The sequence below is a fragment of the Neoarius graeffei genome, chromosome 9, assembly GCF_027579695.1.
Source record: "Neoarius graeffei isolate fNeoGra1 chromosome 9, fNeoGra1.pri, whole genome shotgun sequence".
Classification (NCBI taxonomy): Eukaryota; Metazoa; Chordata; class Actinopteri; order Siluriformes; family Ariidae; genus Neoarius; species Neoarius graeffei.
Window position 1 is genome coordinate 32,085,913 of NC_083577.1, and position 19,208 is coordinate 32,105,120.

At 43.0% G+C, this 19,208-nt stretch overlaps 1 protein-coding gene across 1 annotated transcript in view; it reads left to right on the forward strand.

Annotated features, from left to right (window-relative positions):
- The first annotated feature begins 3,322 nt into the window (after positions 1-3,322).
- Positions 3,323-19,208, forward strand: part of hs6st3b (heparan sulfate 6-O-sulfotransferase 3b) — a 173,523-nt gene continuing 157,637 nt past the window's right edge. Inside the window, exon 1 of the mRNA XM_060929315.1 lies at positions 3,323-3,881. Within this exon, the coding sequence (XP_060785298.1) occupies positions 3,328-3,881 (554 nt within the window). The 5' untranslated portion in view covers positions 3,323-3,327. The remainder of the gene's footprint in view (positions 3,882-19,208) is intronic.

Sequence of the window (19,208 nt, forward strand, 5' to 3'; positions counted from 1 at the left end):
TTGAGCAACTTGTCTCCTCAGTCCCCAGACGTTTACAGACTGTTGTAAAGAGAAAAGGGGATGTCTCACAGTGGTAAACATGGCCTTGTCCCAACTTTTTTGAGATGTGTTGTTGTCATGAAATTTAAAATCCCCTAATTTTTCTCTTTAAATGATACATTTTCTCAGTTTAAACATTTGATGTGTCATCTATGTTCTATTCTGAATAAAATATGGAATTTTGAAACTTCCACATCATTGCATTCCGTTTTTATTTACAATTTGTACTTTGTCCCAACTTTTTTGGAATCGGGGTTGTATAAGATTTTTGATAATCTTATAAATAAATCTTATCAAAAAAGATAAATGTTGACAAAAATTCTACTCTGTTTGTTGTTGTTGTGAACGAGTGAGTCGCCAGAGGTCTGTAACTGGGGTCCGTAACATAGGATACGGATCCGCTCACCAGCCAATCAGAGCGCAGGATTTGGGCCGTGAAAGAAATAAATATATATTATTTACCAGCTGGGAGGTCCGTATCGTGAAATACCGTGACGGAGGTCTTGAAAATAGTATTTTCAAGACCTCAGTCACGGTATTTCATGATACGGATGGACCTTAAGCTGGTAAATAATATATTTATTTTTTTCTTTACCAAATTCTAACAGAAAATGAGAGTGCCCGAAAGGGAAACCATATTTAGAACAAACCTGCTACAAGCTCATCAAAAACTGGTCAGCTCGGAATTTTCCAAAAATAAAACTCGCTTTCGCTGTGAGCACTGTCGTTATCGCTATCCATGCTGTAAAATTAATGCTGTTATACTGAGAAATGCGAAAATAAATGTTGACAAAAAAATTCCTACTATCTTTGTTGTTGTTGTTGTGAACGAACGAGTTGCCAAAGGTCCGTGACGGGCCCGGCGCGATGGGCGGGCCTTTGGGGGCCGGGCCCGCCTATTTAGTCACGTGGGCCCACCCTAGTGTGGGCCCGCCCGCCCTGTCATAGGCTAGGGCCAACAGCTTAACACAATATTTTAAATAAATAAATAAATAAATCGCAGGTTACTATAATTAAACGCTTTTCTTTTTTTTTTAAAAAAAGGGCATAATATTCAAGAAAAAGTCCTTAATTTAAAATGTGTATACATGACACACTGTTTTCTTAACGTTTCGGCCTGCGCCCATCTTGTCAGCCCTGCGCTGTCATGCACTTGGCGTTTGATTTGCAAACTAAGCACTGGAGGTAAGAAACTGGTTTTGACGTTTCAGTTAACCTACAAAACGCATCTGTATTAAAGATTAATGTTGTCATGCTTCACAAAACTAGATTTGAGACATAAAACTTTTAATGCGCATGGTTTCACTTAGAAGGGATTCAGTTACTGCAGTTAGGCTGCAGAGAGGATGAGTGTGATGTAATCTTCTGTTGCGCACTCTTAATTGTAAATATCAATCTTAATTTGCTGTCAACATTGATCACAATCATCCGTTTGTGCATTCAGTGTTGGGTATTCGGAACGAGTTTACAACATGACTCGTGCGCAAACGGAATACTGCCAATATTCCGTATGAAACGGAATATTCCCTGCAAATGCGCTCAGTGACGGACAATATATAGCAGTGGAACAGGGTGTCTGAAGAGCTCAAAATACACCATTTTAGTGTTTTTTTCAAAAATTTCTTCCGGGGGACCATGCCCCCGGACCCCCCTAGTAAAATTGGGTTTGCCGATGCGTGCCCACCCCCAGCCAGTGCAATGCCCAGCTACTAGACCGCTTCTGCTGCCGGGTCTGGTCCGTAACCGGGGCCAGGATCATTGGATCCTGGACTGCTCGCGAGCCAATCAGAGCGCATGATTTGATATAAACCGGACTGTGAAAAAAATAAAATGGGTTTATTTTTTTCCACGTTATAGTCTGTTTCAGGGCGGCACGGTGGTGTAGTGGTTAGCGCTGTCGCCTCACAGCAAGAAGGTCCAGGTTCGAGCCCCGTGGCCGGCGAGGGCCTTTCTGTGCGGAGTTTGCATGTTCTCCCCGTGTCCGTGTGGGTTTCCTCCGGGTGCTCCAGTTTCCCCCACAGTCCAAAGACATGCAGGTTAGGTTAACTGGTGACTCTAAATTGACCGTAGGTGTGAATGTGAGTGTGAATGGTTGTCTGTGTCTATGTGTCAGCCCTGTGATGACCTGGCAACTTGTCCAGGGTGTACCCCGCCTTTCGCCCGTAGTCAGCTGGGATAGGCTCCAGCTTGCCTGCAACCCTGTAGAAGGATAAAGCGGCTAGAGATAATGAGATGAGATAGTCTGTTTCACGTCACACTGAACATCAGAAGTAAATACACTACCGTTCAAAAGTTTGGGGTCACTTTGAAATGTCCTTATTTTTGAAAGAAAAGCCCTGTTCTTTTCAATGAAGATCACTTTATACTAATCAGAAATCCACTCTATACATTGCTAATGTGGTAAATGACTATTCTAGCTGCAAATGTCTGGTTTTTGGTGCAATATCTCCATAGGTGTATAGAGGCCCATTTCCAGCAACTCTCACTCCAGTGTTCTAATGGTACAATGTGTTTGCTCATTGCCTCAGAAGGCTAATGGATGATTAGAAAACCCTTGTACAATCATGTTAGCACAGCTGAAAACAGTTGAGCTCTTTCGAGAAGCTATAAAACTGACCTTCCTTTGAGCAGATTGAGTTTCTAGACTAGAGCATCACATTTGTGGGGTCGATTAAATGCTCAAAATGGCCAGAAAAATGTCTTTCTATTCATTTTACAACTTATGGTGGTGAATAAAAGTGTGACTTTTCATGGAAAACACAAAATTGTCTGGGTGACCCCAAACTTTTGAACGGTAGTGTAAATCATATTTATTCTTCCAAATTCCTCTATATTTTGCTGCTCCGAAAATGGTGAACACAGCCCAATCTGGCAACCCGGGTCCTTGGCTGAGGCGGTGTTGGGTTCCTGGGCTGGAGGAGAGGAGACGCTGAGCTCAGGACACGCGTGATGCGCTCAGGATGAACGAGCGGCGGCGGGATGATGTGATGTGATGTGATGTGAGGAACGCTGCAGTGTTTCCAGCACAGGGCGCGATCGGTTCGATTCCCCCTGAGCGCGCACAGATAGAAGTCGTTCAGAGGAATTACGCGTTGAGACACGGACTGAGGGTGTTCTTCTTCTTCTTCTTTTTTTAAAGCCTCAGTTCTTTTAAAACTTTGACGTGTACAGTAGATGGATACAGAAGACTTCGCCTGAGTATCTCAACATGTAGTATGGGTCTTTTCCTCCCCTCCCTATAAAGGCATGATGTCTTCAGGGAAGATCTGGTGAGACGGATAATGATTCATGCTTGTCTCGAGAACATCCTCTCTCATGATCATGAACGATAAACCCAATAAACTGGTGTTCATCCCGGTCCTGGCTGTCCTTTTCGTGATGATAGGCTATCAGTACATCTGTCCAGCAGGAAGCCAGTCGTGCCATCTGCGGAACGGTGGTGACCCCAGAGGGCCACACGCGGCTGTCACGGACGGCGCGCCGCACGTGGAGCGCGAGCTGGAACCAGACGCCGCGTCCAAGTTCAACTTCAGCGAGCGCGAGCTGGCGCGCCGCGTCGATTTCGACATGAAAGGCGACGACGTGCTTGTGTTCCTGCACATCCAGAAGACCGGCGGCACCACGTTCGGGCGTCACTTGGTGCGCAACATGCGCCTGGAGCGACCGTGCGACTGTCAGACGGGCCAGAAGAAGTGCGCGTGCCGGCGTCCGGGCCGTGATGAGTCGTGGCTCTTTTCGCGCTTCTCCACGGGCTGGAGCTGCGGCCTGCATGCCGACTGGACCGAGCTCACTAACTGCGTGCCAGCCGTTATGGACAAGAAGCGCGCTCCGAAGCGGAAAAAGTAAGCCTGGTGGACTCGGGCGTGTGTGTGTGTGCGCATGAGTGAATCTGTCACAGAGCATTTTTTAACATTTGGTCTCCTAGTCAATGCCAAACCAGCTTCACTGGGAGACCAGATTTTAAACCAAGTTATGTTAGCCTGAGGGCGGCACGGTGGTGTAGTGGTTAGCACTGTCGCCTCACAGCAAGAAGGTCTGGGTTCGAGCCCCGTGGCCGGCGAGGGCCTTTCTGTGTGGAGTTTGCATGTTGTCCACGTGGGTTTCCTCCAGGTGCTCTGGTTTTCCCCAAAGACATGCAGGTTAGGTTACTTGGTGACTCTAAATTGACCGTAGGTGTGAATGGTTGTCTGTGTCTATGTGTCAGCCCTGTGATGACCTGGCGACTTGTCCAGGGTGTACCCCGCCTTTCGCCCGTAGTCAGCTGGGATAGGCTCCAGCTCGCCTGCGACCCTGTAGAACAGGATAAAGTGGCTACAGATAATGAGATGCTAAATTGATGCTGAAAGGTCTCATCTCATCTCAACAAACTGTGAGTGATCATGGTGTAAAAGTTCATATTAGTTCTGATCTTTTGTCCTTCTTTAGCATTGAAACAGAAAATAGAGTGTTGAATTAATACAGATATACCAAGATAACATTTGGTGTGATATGGATAGATAGATAGACAGACAGGCAGACAGACCTGCGATAACCTGGTGACTTGTCCAGGGTGTACCCTGCCTCTCGCCCATAGTCAGCTGGGATAGGCTCCAGCTTGCCTGCGACCCTGTAGAACAGGATAAGCGGCTACAGATAATGGATGGATGGATAGATAGAGAGAGAGGGAGAGAATAGAAAGTCGGGCAAATTAATTAAGCTTTTAACCTTTCAAGGGAAAATCTGGATTCCTGAGGAAGAAATTATGCTTAGAAGATGTGAAGGGAGAATTCAGTTCAATTTAATTCATCTCATCTCCAGCCACTTTATCCTGTTCTACAGGGTCGCAGGCAAGCTGGAGCCTATCCCAGCTGACTATGGGCGAAAGGCGGGGTACACCCTGGACAAGTCGCCAGGTCATCACAGGGCTGACACATAGACACAGACAACCATTCACACTCACATTCACACCTACGGTCAATTTAGAGTCACCAGTTAACCTAACCTGCATGTCTTTGGACTGTGGGGGAAACCGGAGCACCCGGAGGAAACCCACGGGGAGAACATGCAAACTCCACACAGAAAGGCCCTCGCCGGCCACAGGACTCGAACCCAGACCTTCTTGCTGTGAGGCGACAGCGCTAACCACTACACCACCGTGCCACCCTGATGCTGAAAGGTAAAACTGAAATTGAATTATGGGAGATGCTTGAATTGCTGGTCCAAATTCATAAGACTGTTTTCTTTGGATTGGAATGTTTAAAAAATATTGAAGTTGGGTTGTCAAGACTGTTCCAATTTCCAAATTATAGACTAAATATACAGTTATTTGATACTATGCTTCACATTGAGCAATAAAATTGAAGGTTTTCTTATTTCTTATTTTTCACTGTTTCTTAAAATACATAATATTATGAAAGTTGATAAAACAATAACTTAAACTTATAGTGTAATTTTAGTATTTTACCATACTTATGATGAAGTTATGGTAACTTGGCACTGCATTAACTATGTTGATATTATGCTGGCTGAAACGAGGATTCGTAATGCGGCAATTTGCATCACAGAATATGCCGCAGCGGTGCAGCCGCATGGACTCTGGGGCCTGTGATTGTATTGCCCAGACCAGTTGGTCTCCTAGTGTAAAATCCTTAAAAAATGCTCTGATCTGTCAGTGTGTGCATGTCTGTCTGTTTGAGAGAATGATGCCAATTTGTGTTTGACAGCTTGCAGTAGGACAGTGTAACTACATTTCGCATCAAATCCCTTGCTTGGTTAAATGGCATGAATGATAAGGATTTACACTACTCACTCAACATTTCTGCTCCAAAAGCAAGTCAGAGATGGAAGTGCATAGTTCTGCCAAGAAAAGTTAAGAAACTCAAGAGATGAGTCATACCCAAATCCAGAGTCAGGTTGAGACGAGATGATATAAATAGGACAAGTGTTATTTTTTTCCTCTCCTCAGACCAAAAATGTACAATTGGACAACAGCGATTTACAGTAGTCAGTTCCCTGCTCTTTCTGTGTATACAAGTGATGGGTAATGTCCAGGCTATAAATCCCCCTCCCCCCCAAACATACTCACAGTATAATCCATCCATCCATTATCTGTAGCCGCTTATCCTGTGCAGGGTCGCGGGCAAGCTGGAGCCTATCCCAGCTGACTACGGGCGAGATGCGGGGTACACCCTGGACAAGTCTCCAGATCATCGCAAGGCTGACACATAGAGACAAACAACCATTCACACTCACAGTCACACCTGCATGTCGTTGGACTGTGGGGGGAACCAGAGCGCTCGGAAGAAACTCATGCAGACACGGGGAGAACATGCAAACTCCACACAGAAAGGCCCTCGTCAGCCACTGGGCTCGAACCCAGGACCTTCTTGCTGTGAGGAAACAGTGCTAACCACTACACCACCGTGCCGCCCCTACACAGTATAAATGGAATGGTAATGTGGAGTTGAAGGCCTCCAGGGCAATAAACCACCAAATTGTTTTGTTTTACTTTCATGCCTTCTTCAGATACTCACCATAGACAGCTTGATATATTGATTGATATATCTTCACTAACTTCATAAAATTATTTCATCAAAAGGCACAGAGGGTAGTTTTGCCTCTTCACAGCTCCAGAGTCCTTGGTTTGATCCAGAGCTCAGGTTACTGTCTGTGTGGATTTTCTGTGCATGCTTCCCTTGTCCACGTTCATCCGGGTTTCCTGTGGGTTCTTCAGTTTCCTCTGACCTCCCAAAAAATATGTCAGGAAGTGGTTTGGCTAGGGCAACTGGCCCCTAGGTGTGAATGTGTGGCTTCCTGTTCAGCGTATGTCTTTGCTTCACAGCCTGTGTTCCTGATAGTCTCTGGGTTCCTGATAGTCACTGCACCCCTGACCAGCAGTTACTGAAGAATGCATGAAACCATTTGGGTCAAATGAGCTGACTAGTTTTTTTTTAAAATTTTTTTTATAAGGTCAACAAAGAAATTTAAATATGGGATTCTCTTAAAAGAGACTTTATAAGAGAAATCTTAAGATGGCAAAATTCTGACACACTTAGGCTACGCAATCATTCATTATTCATTTATCTTTTATCCTGGTCAGGGTTAAGATGGATCACTGGATATCCATTACTGAATTAAAATAATTTTAACCGTTAACATTAATTCATCTCTCTCTCTCTCTCTCTCTCTCTCTCTCTCTCTCTCTCAGACTGTCAAAACCAAATAAATCTGTTTTGACACAAGGCTCGTACAACCACATAAGTGGTGACTTTATGAAATTTTCATCTCTTTCTTCTGTAAGTGGCCATCCCTTAGACATTTTGCCCGTAGACGTTTCGTCCACCATCTTAAAACTACTATTTTCTGTTGTGTTGGACTAAGAATGTGCACAGATGATGATGGAGAGAACGTGTGGTTGGTAATGAACTTTAAATGAGGCATCATAAAGCCAAGCTGAGCTGTGTGTGGAGCAAACACGAGTATTCCCATCTATAATTTAGATAGTGCCAGTCTGCATACATGAGCTATTAAAAGGATATTTCAGTTGTTTACTATGTATAATGAGGGTTTAATGTGTATAGAATGTGCAGATTTTCACATGTATGAGTGTGTGAAGGAAAACCATCTGTTCTGTTTTGGTTCAGAAACATTCTTGTAATGAGAGCTTTTCATGTACATTTCATCAATGACATTTGGTTGCCCATGTTATTTTCATGTGAAAATCTTTTAATGTGTGTGTGTGTGTGTGTTTTAAAGCTCTTTAGCAGTTTTAGAAAGGATTGTGGTTCGGAAATACATCACCTACAGCCGGGGAGCACCAGACTAATACTAACAGTTAAATCATTAGGTTATCCATTCATAACTGCACAATTCATCAGTTTGACAGGCAAATTCATGGTGTAATTTTCTGTACTTCTACAACTCAAGTGTAAATAATTTGCTGCTGACAAGTTTGAATGGGAACCATCAAACTAATTATATGAACAAGGAAATTCGACATAACTACTCTGGTGAATCCAGTAAAATGGCTGGAAGAAGTGTATTTCCAGACTGGAGCCTTTTTTTTTTTATTTAAAATTGAATGTAATTAGGTTTTAAACTGAGGATTTAGTCAGAAATCGATGCAGTAAAAACATCATTTGAATTATAACAAGGTTTTGTTTTATGGAGAACTTTTTAACAAGTTTAAAATTTTAATATTTCATTGTATCTATGTGAGGAGTACTGACATTAATTATTATGTATAATTGTTGACTCCTGGTTTCTAATTAGTTATTAAAGGGGCCGGTTCACCCTTCCCAGAATCCAGTTTATTGTTTTTGTTTTGAAAGCATGTGACCACTACCCTTTGAAACCCATCTCAAACTTTTTCTTGATCTACCGTATGTGTCATATGTGGAATCCATCCATCCATCCATCCATCCATTATCTGTAGCCACTTATCCTGTTCTACAGGGTCACAGGCAAGCTGGAGCCTATCCCAGCTGACTACAGGTGAGAGGCAGGGTACACCCTAGACAAGTCGCCAGGTCATCACAGATGAGCCACACAAACATCCACACCCATGGTCAGTTTAGAGCCACCAATTAGCCTAACCTGCATGCATTTGGACTGTGGGTGAAACCGGAGCACCCAGAGGAAACCCACACAGACACGGGGAGAGCATATGTGGAACTTATCTCATCTCATTATCTCATCTCATCTCATTATCTCTAGCCGCTTTATCCTGTACTACAGGGTCGCAGGCAAGCTGGAGCCTATCCCAGCTGACTACGGGCGAGAGGTGGGGTACACCCTGGACAAGTCGCCAGGTCATCACAGGGCTGACACATAGACACAGACAACCATTCACACTCACATTCACACCTACGGTCAATTTAGAGTCACCAGTTAACCTAACCTGAATCTTTGGACTGTGGGGAAAACCGGAGCACCCGGAGGAAACCCACGCAGACACGGGGAGAACATGCAAACTCCGCACAGAAAGGCCCTCGCCAGCCACGGGGCTCGAACCCGGACCTTCTTGCTGTGAGGCAACAGCACTAACCACTACACCGCCGTACCACCATATGTGGAACTCATCTCATCTCATCTCATCTCATTATCTCTAGCCGCTTTATCCTGTTCTACAGGGTCGCAGGCAAGCTGGAGCCTATCCCAGCTGACTACGGGCGAGAGGTGGGGTACACCCTGGACAAGTCGCCAGGTCATCAAATCAAATCAAGTTTATTTGTATAGCGCTTTTAACAATAAACATTGTCGCAAAGCAGCTTTACAGAATTTGAACGACTTAAAACATGAGCTAATTTTATCCCTAATCTATCCCCAATGAGCAAGCCTATGGCGACGGTGGCAAGGAAAAACTCCCTCAGACGACATGAGGAAGAAACCTCGAGAGGAACCAGACTCAAAAGGGAACCCATCCTCATTTGGGCAACAACAGACAGCCTGACTATAATATTAACAGTTTTAACAGGTATAACCCTCAACTGTCCTCATGGGGCCGTCCTTCACAGGAGCGGTGCGATAAAACTCCGACCAGACACAGGGCACCAGGATGGATCAAGCAGGTCCGAGGAGCAGAAGAGGCCAGCATCTCAATCCCAGGATCAACATGTAACTCAGAGGGACAGATTGGGGGGGGGGGAAGAGAGAGAGAAAGAAAACACATTGTTAGGTATGCCCTAAAAATGACAAGTATTAAATCTGTGTGGTAGGCTCGCAGAGACGAGAGTCTTTACATCAGGCATAACACACAACAATGGCATGTTAATATGGTAAAATATATCATGACCTGCTCTGGCTGGATGCTTGATTGGGTGATGGGAGCACACTCCTCAGCAATGATGAGATGCAGATGGGACCCTTAGGGCTGGCCAAGACAATTCAGTTACATTTCACCCGGTCTGGGACATGCGACAGAATGTCTGACGGCCGATTCCCTGCAGGCTACGATAGCCAGTCGAGGTCTCCACCCTCTCCACCAAAAGATTTCCTGTTGACTCCATGTAACTCAGAGAGACAGATTTGGGGTGGGGGGGAGGGAAAGAAAACACAGGTGGTTAGGTATGCCCAATGTCACCTGAATAAGTAGGAACAGTATACATATTGCACCGAGTACAAGCAGGGACTCCGGCAACTAACTATGACAGCATAACTAAAAGGAGAGAGCCAGAAGGTAACACAGGCATGAGGGAGCCCCGGGACATAAAGCAGCCAGCCACTACACCGTCAACAAACTCGAGTGAGCAAGCGAGTGGGGACTGACAGCATCCATACATCCCAGTTTACCAAAACACTCTATGTCTGAGGGCTGACACATAGACACAGACAACCATTCACACTCACATTCACACCTACGGTCAATTTAGAGTCACCAGTTAACCTAACCTGCATGTCTTTGGACTGTGGGGGAAACCGGAGCACCCGGAGGAAACCCACGTGGACACGGGGAGAACATGCAAACTCCGCACAGAAAGGCCCTCGCCAGCCACGGGGCTCGAACCCAGACCTTCTTGCTGTGATTTACTTCGTCTCCCTTTGGTGCGGACTGAAACTGCGAAGCGCGCTTTTTATTATCATGGTTGTACTGTTTTTAATGATCATACTAGTTTGTAGTGGAATATATATATATATATATATATATATATATATATATATATATATATATATATATATATATATATATACTTTTAACTAAACTTTTTTTTATCATTGTTTAAATATTCTTAGTATTATTATTATGAAGTTTTAATGTAAATAATATTTTAATCAATTTTTTATTTTTACCCAGGGCTCCTATTGATAGCAGGTTTGCTCTTGTGGCTACCTGATTGGACTACCCTGGGTGATTTATTTTTTTATTTTTAAATAAAGGTGTTATCATCTATCTATCTATCTATCTGTGAGGCAACAGCACTAACCACTACACCACCGTACCGCCATATGTGGAACTTTTGAACAAAATATTTCTTATCTTTTCTTTCCTTTGTGGCCGTCTGCGGGATGCCCGATACTGCTTCTGGTCCATTAGAACGGCAAAACCATATGAAAAACGGAACGGATCGGTCAAAAATTAAAATATAGATACTTTGACAAAATATTTTCAATTTCACAGTGTAGTTTAAGATCTCTGTCCTAGGATGTTGCCACATTGTTGCGGATTGTTTTTGGAATATCGCTAGCATTGAAAATGGTGACTCGCTACTTGGTGTAGAGGATTCTGGGAAAGGTGAGCTGACCCCTTTAAGGATAGATCTAAAAAGCATCATTGTGTAAATGCCTCTAAAACCTACAGAATTAAAATCAAGTGGTGACACAAAAGCAGTCAGAAAATGCACTCTTTAGACACTGTCACAGCTATTAATCCACTTGCTGAGTCCTAATCAGAGCAAATTTTTTACTGTTGTTTTGTTTGCAGCGTGGTATGGTTTGGTTTTATACTGCACGTAATTAAACCCAAAGGCGACGAGGTGGTGTAGTGGTTAGCACTAGTCACCTCACAGCAAGAAGGTTCTGAGTTTGAGCCCAGTAGCTGACAGGGGCCTTTCTGTGTGGAGTTTGCATGTTCTCCCTGTGTCTGCGTGGGTTTCCCCCACAGTCCAAAGACATGCAGGTTAGGTTAACTGGTGACTCTAAATTGACCGTAGGTGTGAATGTGAGCGTGAATGGTTGTCTGTGTCTCTGTGTCAGCCCTGTGATGATCTGGGGCCTCATGTACAAAGACCTGCGTGGATTTCCCACTAAATATGTGCGCACGTCAAAATCGGGAAATTTGCGTACGACCCAAAAAATCCGGATGTATCAATCAGTGCGTACGAAGGTTTCCACGCACTCTCCTGTTGTACATCCCAATCAACGTGGAATTCGGCGCACATGCACGAGCCCCGTTCCCCGCCCCGTCTCCTCCCTCAATTATTCCACACTGAATATGTTAATTAGTATAAATAGACCTGCAGTAAGGCCCGCGTTAGGTAAAAGACATGGCAACTTTTACTAACGCGTTAATGTTAATTAAATGTTAGAAATCTCGCGTTAATCAAATTAACATTTAACATTTATTATTAACATTTAACATTAACATTTATTTGCGTTAATCCCTGCCTTTAGCACAGTGTAATAGAATTCACATACATCACGTAATTGTTCTGTCACCTCCAATTAAAGTGATGTTCAAAGTGTATGCTATGAGACATGCAACGGTCACTGATTGTATGCCACTGAATGTGAATGTAGCCTATACCAAGATAACGGTATGATTCGCATCGTCCGCAGTGCCTGCGCCACAATGAGTGTCTATTTGAGTTACATGGGTTTTGAAAACAAAAAAACACCTTTAGTGCTCTAATGTGTACATTTTTTCGGGGACACCCTGTATTTGAGGAAATGTCTTCCTCTCTTAGTAGGCCCAATATTCCTAGCCACATGTAACCAGAAATAAAACATGTGCACATATTTTCCACAATAGGATTTTAATGACAAATGTATTCTAGCAGGGTGCTAGGGAACAACAGGAGGCCCCCAGTCCATCCCACCCGAGCAGGAAGAGGACCCCCAGCCGAGCGGATCCAGCGTCACTGTCACCTGCCCCCCTTCTCCACCGCCTGCCCCTGTCGCCGGGTCCACAGGCCGGGTGCTGACGCGCGCGGTCCTTGAGTCGCAGGGGGAAATTTTAAAGGGGATAGAGGCGATTAACGACAACCTCGAGGGAATCTGCAAGGAATTGAAGGAACTGAATAACACATTAAAAGAATATCTTAAAAAATGAATGGTGTCCCGTCTGTCCTTACCTTTTCACATTGTGGCTATTAAGCGCTGCCAGGTTTGTATGCCATGTCGCTGTGGCACCTCGTTGTGAGGCCCAGGGTCTGGGTCCTCCGGCAGGTCTCGCTCCATTATTGGCACGCCGTGCCGCTGTGCCACATTGTGTAACACGCCACACACCGCGGTTGTGTCTGATTTGTACGCACTTGGAAATCGTTTCATATATTGATCTTGGTAATTATGTGATAAGGCTACCCCACGCAACATCAACTAATAATATTTCAGTCTGACACCTCGCGGCAAATGCGCGAGGAAGATCTATTAAGCTAGCTGCAATGCATGGTCCTGCATGTGCATTCTTTAATTTAATTAATTAACCAATAGTCAATGGGAATAATATCGAAATGATATTGCTGGGGTTTCTCATTTCCCGTAATTACAATATGGAAGGGATGGTTGATGGATCTGTTGGCATTTACCCAACAGTCTCGCATTATGTGTCTCGACAATGTTGTATGACTGACATACATTTCAATTCACGCATCCTGATGTTCCGATGCATTTTTGGATGCCTCTTATCGCCATGTCATGACTCTTGACCGAGTAGGCCTAAATGTAGTTGCGTTGCTCTGCCTCTAAATGTCGCCAAGTACCAAGATGCACCAGAAATGTGCGTACGCCAGCCATGAGGTTTGCGTAGAGTACCGCACTTTTCCACGCCAAGTCAATCTTTGTACATACGAATGTTTGCGCAGAAAGTGACGTACGTAGCTTTTTTGTGCGTACGCAAGCTTTGTACATGAGGCCCCTGGTGACTTGTCCAGGGTGTACCCTGCCTCTCGCCCATAGTCAGCTGGGATAGGCTCCAGCTTGCCTGTGACCCTGCACAGGATAAGCAGTTACGGATAATGGATGGATAATTAAAGCCAGCAAAATGGGTGAAAACATACTTATACAGTATAAAACTCTTTTATTCATTGGTCATATACAGCAACAGGAAAAATATCAATAAACATTTACCAAGTGCATGTAAAAATTGCTAAACTCAATAGAACATGGCGAAAATAGAGCTGGTGCTAAATATATAATTAGGTAACTACAGTGTCCTCCACAATTATTGGCACCCCTTGTAAAGGTTAGTAAAAAGGGTTAGAAAAAAAATCCACCTTTTGGTGAAGTCACTTCATCTCACACTGAAAAAAGGAGAAAAATCCAACCTTTAATTGGAATAAATTTATTCAGAGAAAAACAATTATTTCAAATTTTCAAAAATGTATTAAAATTAAAAATAAATTAAATAAAAAATATATTTCAATTAAAGGTTGGATTTTTCTCGTTTTCTTCAGTGTGAGATGAAGTGACTTCACCAAAAGGTGGATTTCTTTTCTAACCCTTTTTACCAATCTTTACAAGGGGTGCCGATACACTGTATATAAACATTGAGTTTACAATATTTTGTTTATTGTATCCAGAATTTACATTATTATTTATTATCATCATGTTTGTTGGTCCAAATATTCAGAACTTCCTGCAGCTGGGTTGATTCAGCATCAAATCACTTAATTTTTATGCAGTTGAACCACATTAGAGATTATTTGCAACTGGTCTGAGACCACCAAACTCAGACATTCCAGGGCCTTTTCTTGTTTTTCTGTGAACCCTGAATGCCAAGGCTGCATTCTCAAATGTACCACACTAATGGGAAAACTCACTCAATGCTGCATATGTGAACGCAATCATAGAAAAACGGTTCCTCAAGGATTATTTGAATGGTTAAGATTTCTTAGCTTTCAGTTGGGGTTCTACAAAATGCAACCTTCTGACTAATTTCTAGAGTTTTATACAGAATCTTTAAGACTCCTCCAGAGGGACATACAATGGTCCATGAAACCTTTCCTCCCTAAAACTACAGTATATGCTATGCGAAAAAGTATTGTTATGACGAGTTATCCTCTGTACCCTAACTATGACCTTGAGAGTCAGTAAGCTCTACTTTTATATCAGTTGGTCTATGAAAAACATCTGGTACTATCACTGCACTCTGTCAAATGGCACGAACATCAAATTACACATTGTTGTGTGCATATGTAAATGCTTTTTAAAATAAATTTAGCTATTTTCCAAACTCAATCTTTTTATATTGTTTGGTTTTCAGTTATGCGCTGCCAAACAAACGCTTGTTTAATTAGCAGCTCAGCTGAAAACGAACCTGACTGGAGTTGATAATTATCCGAAATACAACCTGTTATGAGTGGAACTGTAAAGATCACCAAACAGCTGGAGATAGCATGGCCTGCAGCCGAGGTGTGGCCCAACCTGAGAAATTCCTTATTTGAAGATGAAAAATTGACCTGAGCCCAAAACTGCAAGGCTACAGGCATATAATTTATATCTGCAGTGCCAAGTAGCTCCTTCCTCTGGGAGAGTGCAACGTACTCTCCTTTGCCAACTGCAACATTAATTCATCTCTCTCTCTCTCTCTCTCTCTCTCTCTCTCTCTCTCTCTCTCTCTCTCTCTGTTTCTACCTTCTTCTAAGACTTTCAAAACCAAATAAATCTCTTTTGACCATAAGCAACGTTTATACAACCACATAAGTCGTGATTTTATTAAATTTTCATCCCTTTCTTCTGTAAGTGGGCATCCCTAGACATTTCGTGCCCCATCTTTTGTACTTTTGGTCTCAATTATACAGAAATGGTACATTCTTCGGTTATACATGATTTCTGTGAAAGCACAGTGTTGCATAATGTTCTCAGAGAAAATAGGATTTCTTTTCACCTGAGTGCTCGTAGGTGTGTCCTGAGTGGCTGTCTCTGCTCTGAGGTGGCACTGAAGGGGAGCACAGCACAGTCTGTCTTGCATGGCTTGGCCTTTTCAGAGCAGCCAGAGCAAGAAGCAGGAGCCAGAAAGGTCAGCTGTGTCAGAGCAGATCAGCGGGCAGTTGTACAGCAGAGACTGAGAGAGCGAGACAGAAAGACAGGGATGAAATGCGCTTTGCTCATCTCTGCTGGACCTGAAGGAAAGTCTTTCCCTCTCTCTGCCTCTCAAAGTTTCTCCTCCATCGGGGCTGTGGAGAGCGGCATGTTAATATAGGAGTGACAGAGTGCTTGGTATACTGTTGCCAGGACTCGTCATGAAGCAAAGACCAATACATTAACCACAAAGAAAAGATGATGATGCTTCATCTATATTATTGCATTCTAATTAGCCACCTGACGCCAGGAGGTATTTCCTCTTCAGACAAATTAGCACTCAGTCCTATGTATATATCATTTACTTACTACCTCTGCAACGGAGGAGCGAAGCTAATGCATGTTTAGTATGAGCAAATGGCGTTGTTATTTCAGTTGTCATACGAGGAGTTTAATAATTGTAAGGGATTGTTGGAACTAAATTAAAATTAATCATGCAAAGCATAGACAACTGGCTATAAATCCTGGTATCTGCATGGAATCCCTCATTTATCTCCTTGCAGTGCTGTGCTAGGGGGGCTGTGCACCCTGGCACTTGCCCTTTTAGCACTAATTAAATCTGTCATGTCCCTTGGTATGTATAGGAATACAAAATGTACTTCCCGGTCATACTCAAATGAGCAATCTGCCAAAGTGAGCCCTAATTAACTGAACCAAATGCACAAATCCTTGCTTGGTTTCCCATACAGTTTTTAATAAGAAAGCCCACAGTTTCACTGTCTTTAACACTTGCAACCAGTTTAAAGGTTTTGGAGCTTTTTTTTTTAAGATTGAGTATGACAGATCTGAAAAATACCAGTTTTCAGTTTGTGTACTGTAAGAGAATTAAGAGTGTTGAAGACTGGATGAAACATCTATTCATCCATCCTTTATCTGTAGCCACTTATCCTGTGCAGGGTTGCAGGCAAGCTGGAGCCTATCCCAGCTGACTATGGGCGAGAGGTGGGGTACACCTTGGACAAGTCAGCAGGTCATCGCAGGGCTTGGATGAAACATATGCTCCTATTTACATTCACTGCCTCCAGAAAGTATTCACCTTCCAGTGATTATTTCTCTTTTTCCTGTTTTACGACATCAAATTTAAGCAGATCAGAATGTGATTTTTTTCTGCTCCTTCTGAAGTGACTCTCAATGCAGAAATAAAATATATGATGTAGTACATGTTTCATGCACCAAAATATTTTGATGTCCTCAGAATTATTTCAAAATTAAAAAGAGAAAAGCTGCTTAATTGCGAAGTATGTCGGATGTGTCTCTATGAGCTTTTATTCCATTTTGCAATAAGATATTTTCTCAAATTGTGCAAAATTAGATGTGGAATGTTGGTGGACAGGTCAGACCATAGGTTTTCAATGAAATTTAAGTCTGGGCTTTGACTTGGCCATTCCAAAATAAAGCCTTTTTATTTGTAGTTTTTGACCTGTGCTTTTGTCTGGTTAGAACATACAGGGGGCTGCAAAAGTAGGTATACAGTAAGGATTATTCCAGTATTACCAGTATTATAATAGTGGTGCTAGGTTTCATTTTTCACCGTCAAATTTCATTTTGTGCAAACGGTTTGTTTTTCATGACTGCATACCTGCTTTTGCAGCACCCTGTATATTTCCACCATCAGTGCAGATGTCTGGCTAACTGGAACAGGTTCTTCTCAACAATTTGCTTATAACCCCAATTCCAAAAAAGTTGGGACACTGTCCATCCATCCATTATCTGTAGCCGCTTATCCTGTTCTACAGGGTCGCAGGCAAGCTGGAGCCTATCCCAGCTGACTATGGGCGAGGGGGGGTACACCCTGGACAAGTCGCCCGGTCATCGCAGGGCTGATACAGAGACAAACAACCATTCACACTCACATTCACACCTACGGTCAATTTAGAGTGACCAATTAACCTAGCTGCATGTCTTTGGACTGTGGGGGAAACTGGACCACCCGGAGGAAACCCACACAGACACGGGGAGAACATGCAAACTCCACACAGAAAGGCCCCCGCCAGCTGCTGGGCTTGAACCCAGGACCTTCTTGCTGTGAGGCGACAGTGCTAACCACTACACCACCATGCTGCCTTGGGACACTGTATCAATCATAAATAAAAACAGAATGTGAAGATTTGCAACTCATGGAAACCCTATATTTCATTGAAAATAGTACAAAGACAACATATAAAATGTTGAAACTGAGAAATTTTATTATTTTTTGAAAAATATATTCTCATTTTGAATTTGATGTCAGCAACACGTTTCAGAAAAGTTGGGACGGGGCAACAAAAGACTGAAAAAGTTGTATAATGCTGAAAAAAAAAATAGGTTAATTGGCAACAGGTCAGTAACATGATTGGGTATAAAAAGAGAATCCCAGAGAGGCGGAGTCTCTCAGAAGTAAAGATGGGGAGGGGTTCACCGCTCTGTGAAAGACTGCGTGGGCAAACAGTGCAACAATTTAAGAATAACATTCCTCAATATAAAATTGCAAAGAATTTGGGAATCACAACATCTATGGGACATAATATCATTAAAAGATTCAGAGAATCTGGAAAAATCTTTGTATGCAAGAGACAAGGCTGAAAACTGACATTGGATGCCTGTGATCTTCAGGCCCTCAGGAGACACTGCATTAAAAGCAGACACGTGTTTGTAGTGGAAATCGCTGTATGGGCTCAGGAACACTTCAGAAAACCATCATCTGTGAAAACAGTTCATTACTGCATCCACAAATGCAAGTTAAAACCAGATATAAAAAATATCCAGAAACACCGCCACCTTCTCTGGGCCCGAGCTCTTTTACAATGGACTGAGGTGAAGTGGAAAATTGTCCTGAGGTGTGACAAATCAAGAGTAGAAATTATTTTTAGAAATCATGGACACCACATCTTCCAGGCTAAAGAGGACAGGGACCATCTGGCTTGTTATCAGTGCACAGTTCAAAAGCCAGCATCTGTGATGGTATGCGGATGCTTTAGTGCACATGACATGGGTTGCTTGTACATCTGGGAAAGGCATCATTAATGCTGAATTATATATTCAGGTTTCAGAGTAATATGCTGCCATCCAGTCAAAATCTTTTTCAGGGAAGGCTTTCCTTCTTTCAGCAAGACAATGCCAAACTGTTTTCTGCACATATTAAAACTGCATGGCTCTGTTGTAAAAGAGTCCAGGTGCTAAACTGGCCTGCTTGCAGTTCAAACCTGTCTCCCATTTAAAACATTTGGTGCATTATGAAGCGCAAAATAGAACAAAGGAGACCCGAACTGTTGGACAACTGAAACTGTATATCAGGCAAGAATGGGACAACATTTCTCTTTCAAAACTACAGCAATTGGTCTCCTCAGTTTCCAGAAGTTTACAGAGTGTTCTTAAAATTAGAAGTGATGCAACACAGTGGTAAACATGCCCCGTCCTAACTTTTTTTGAAACATGTTGCTAACATCAAATTCAAAATGAGCATATATTAAAAAAAA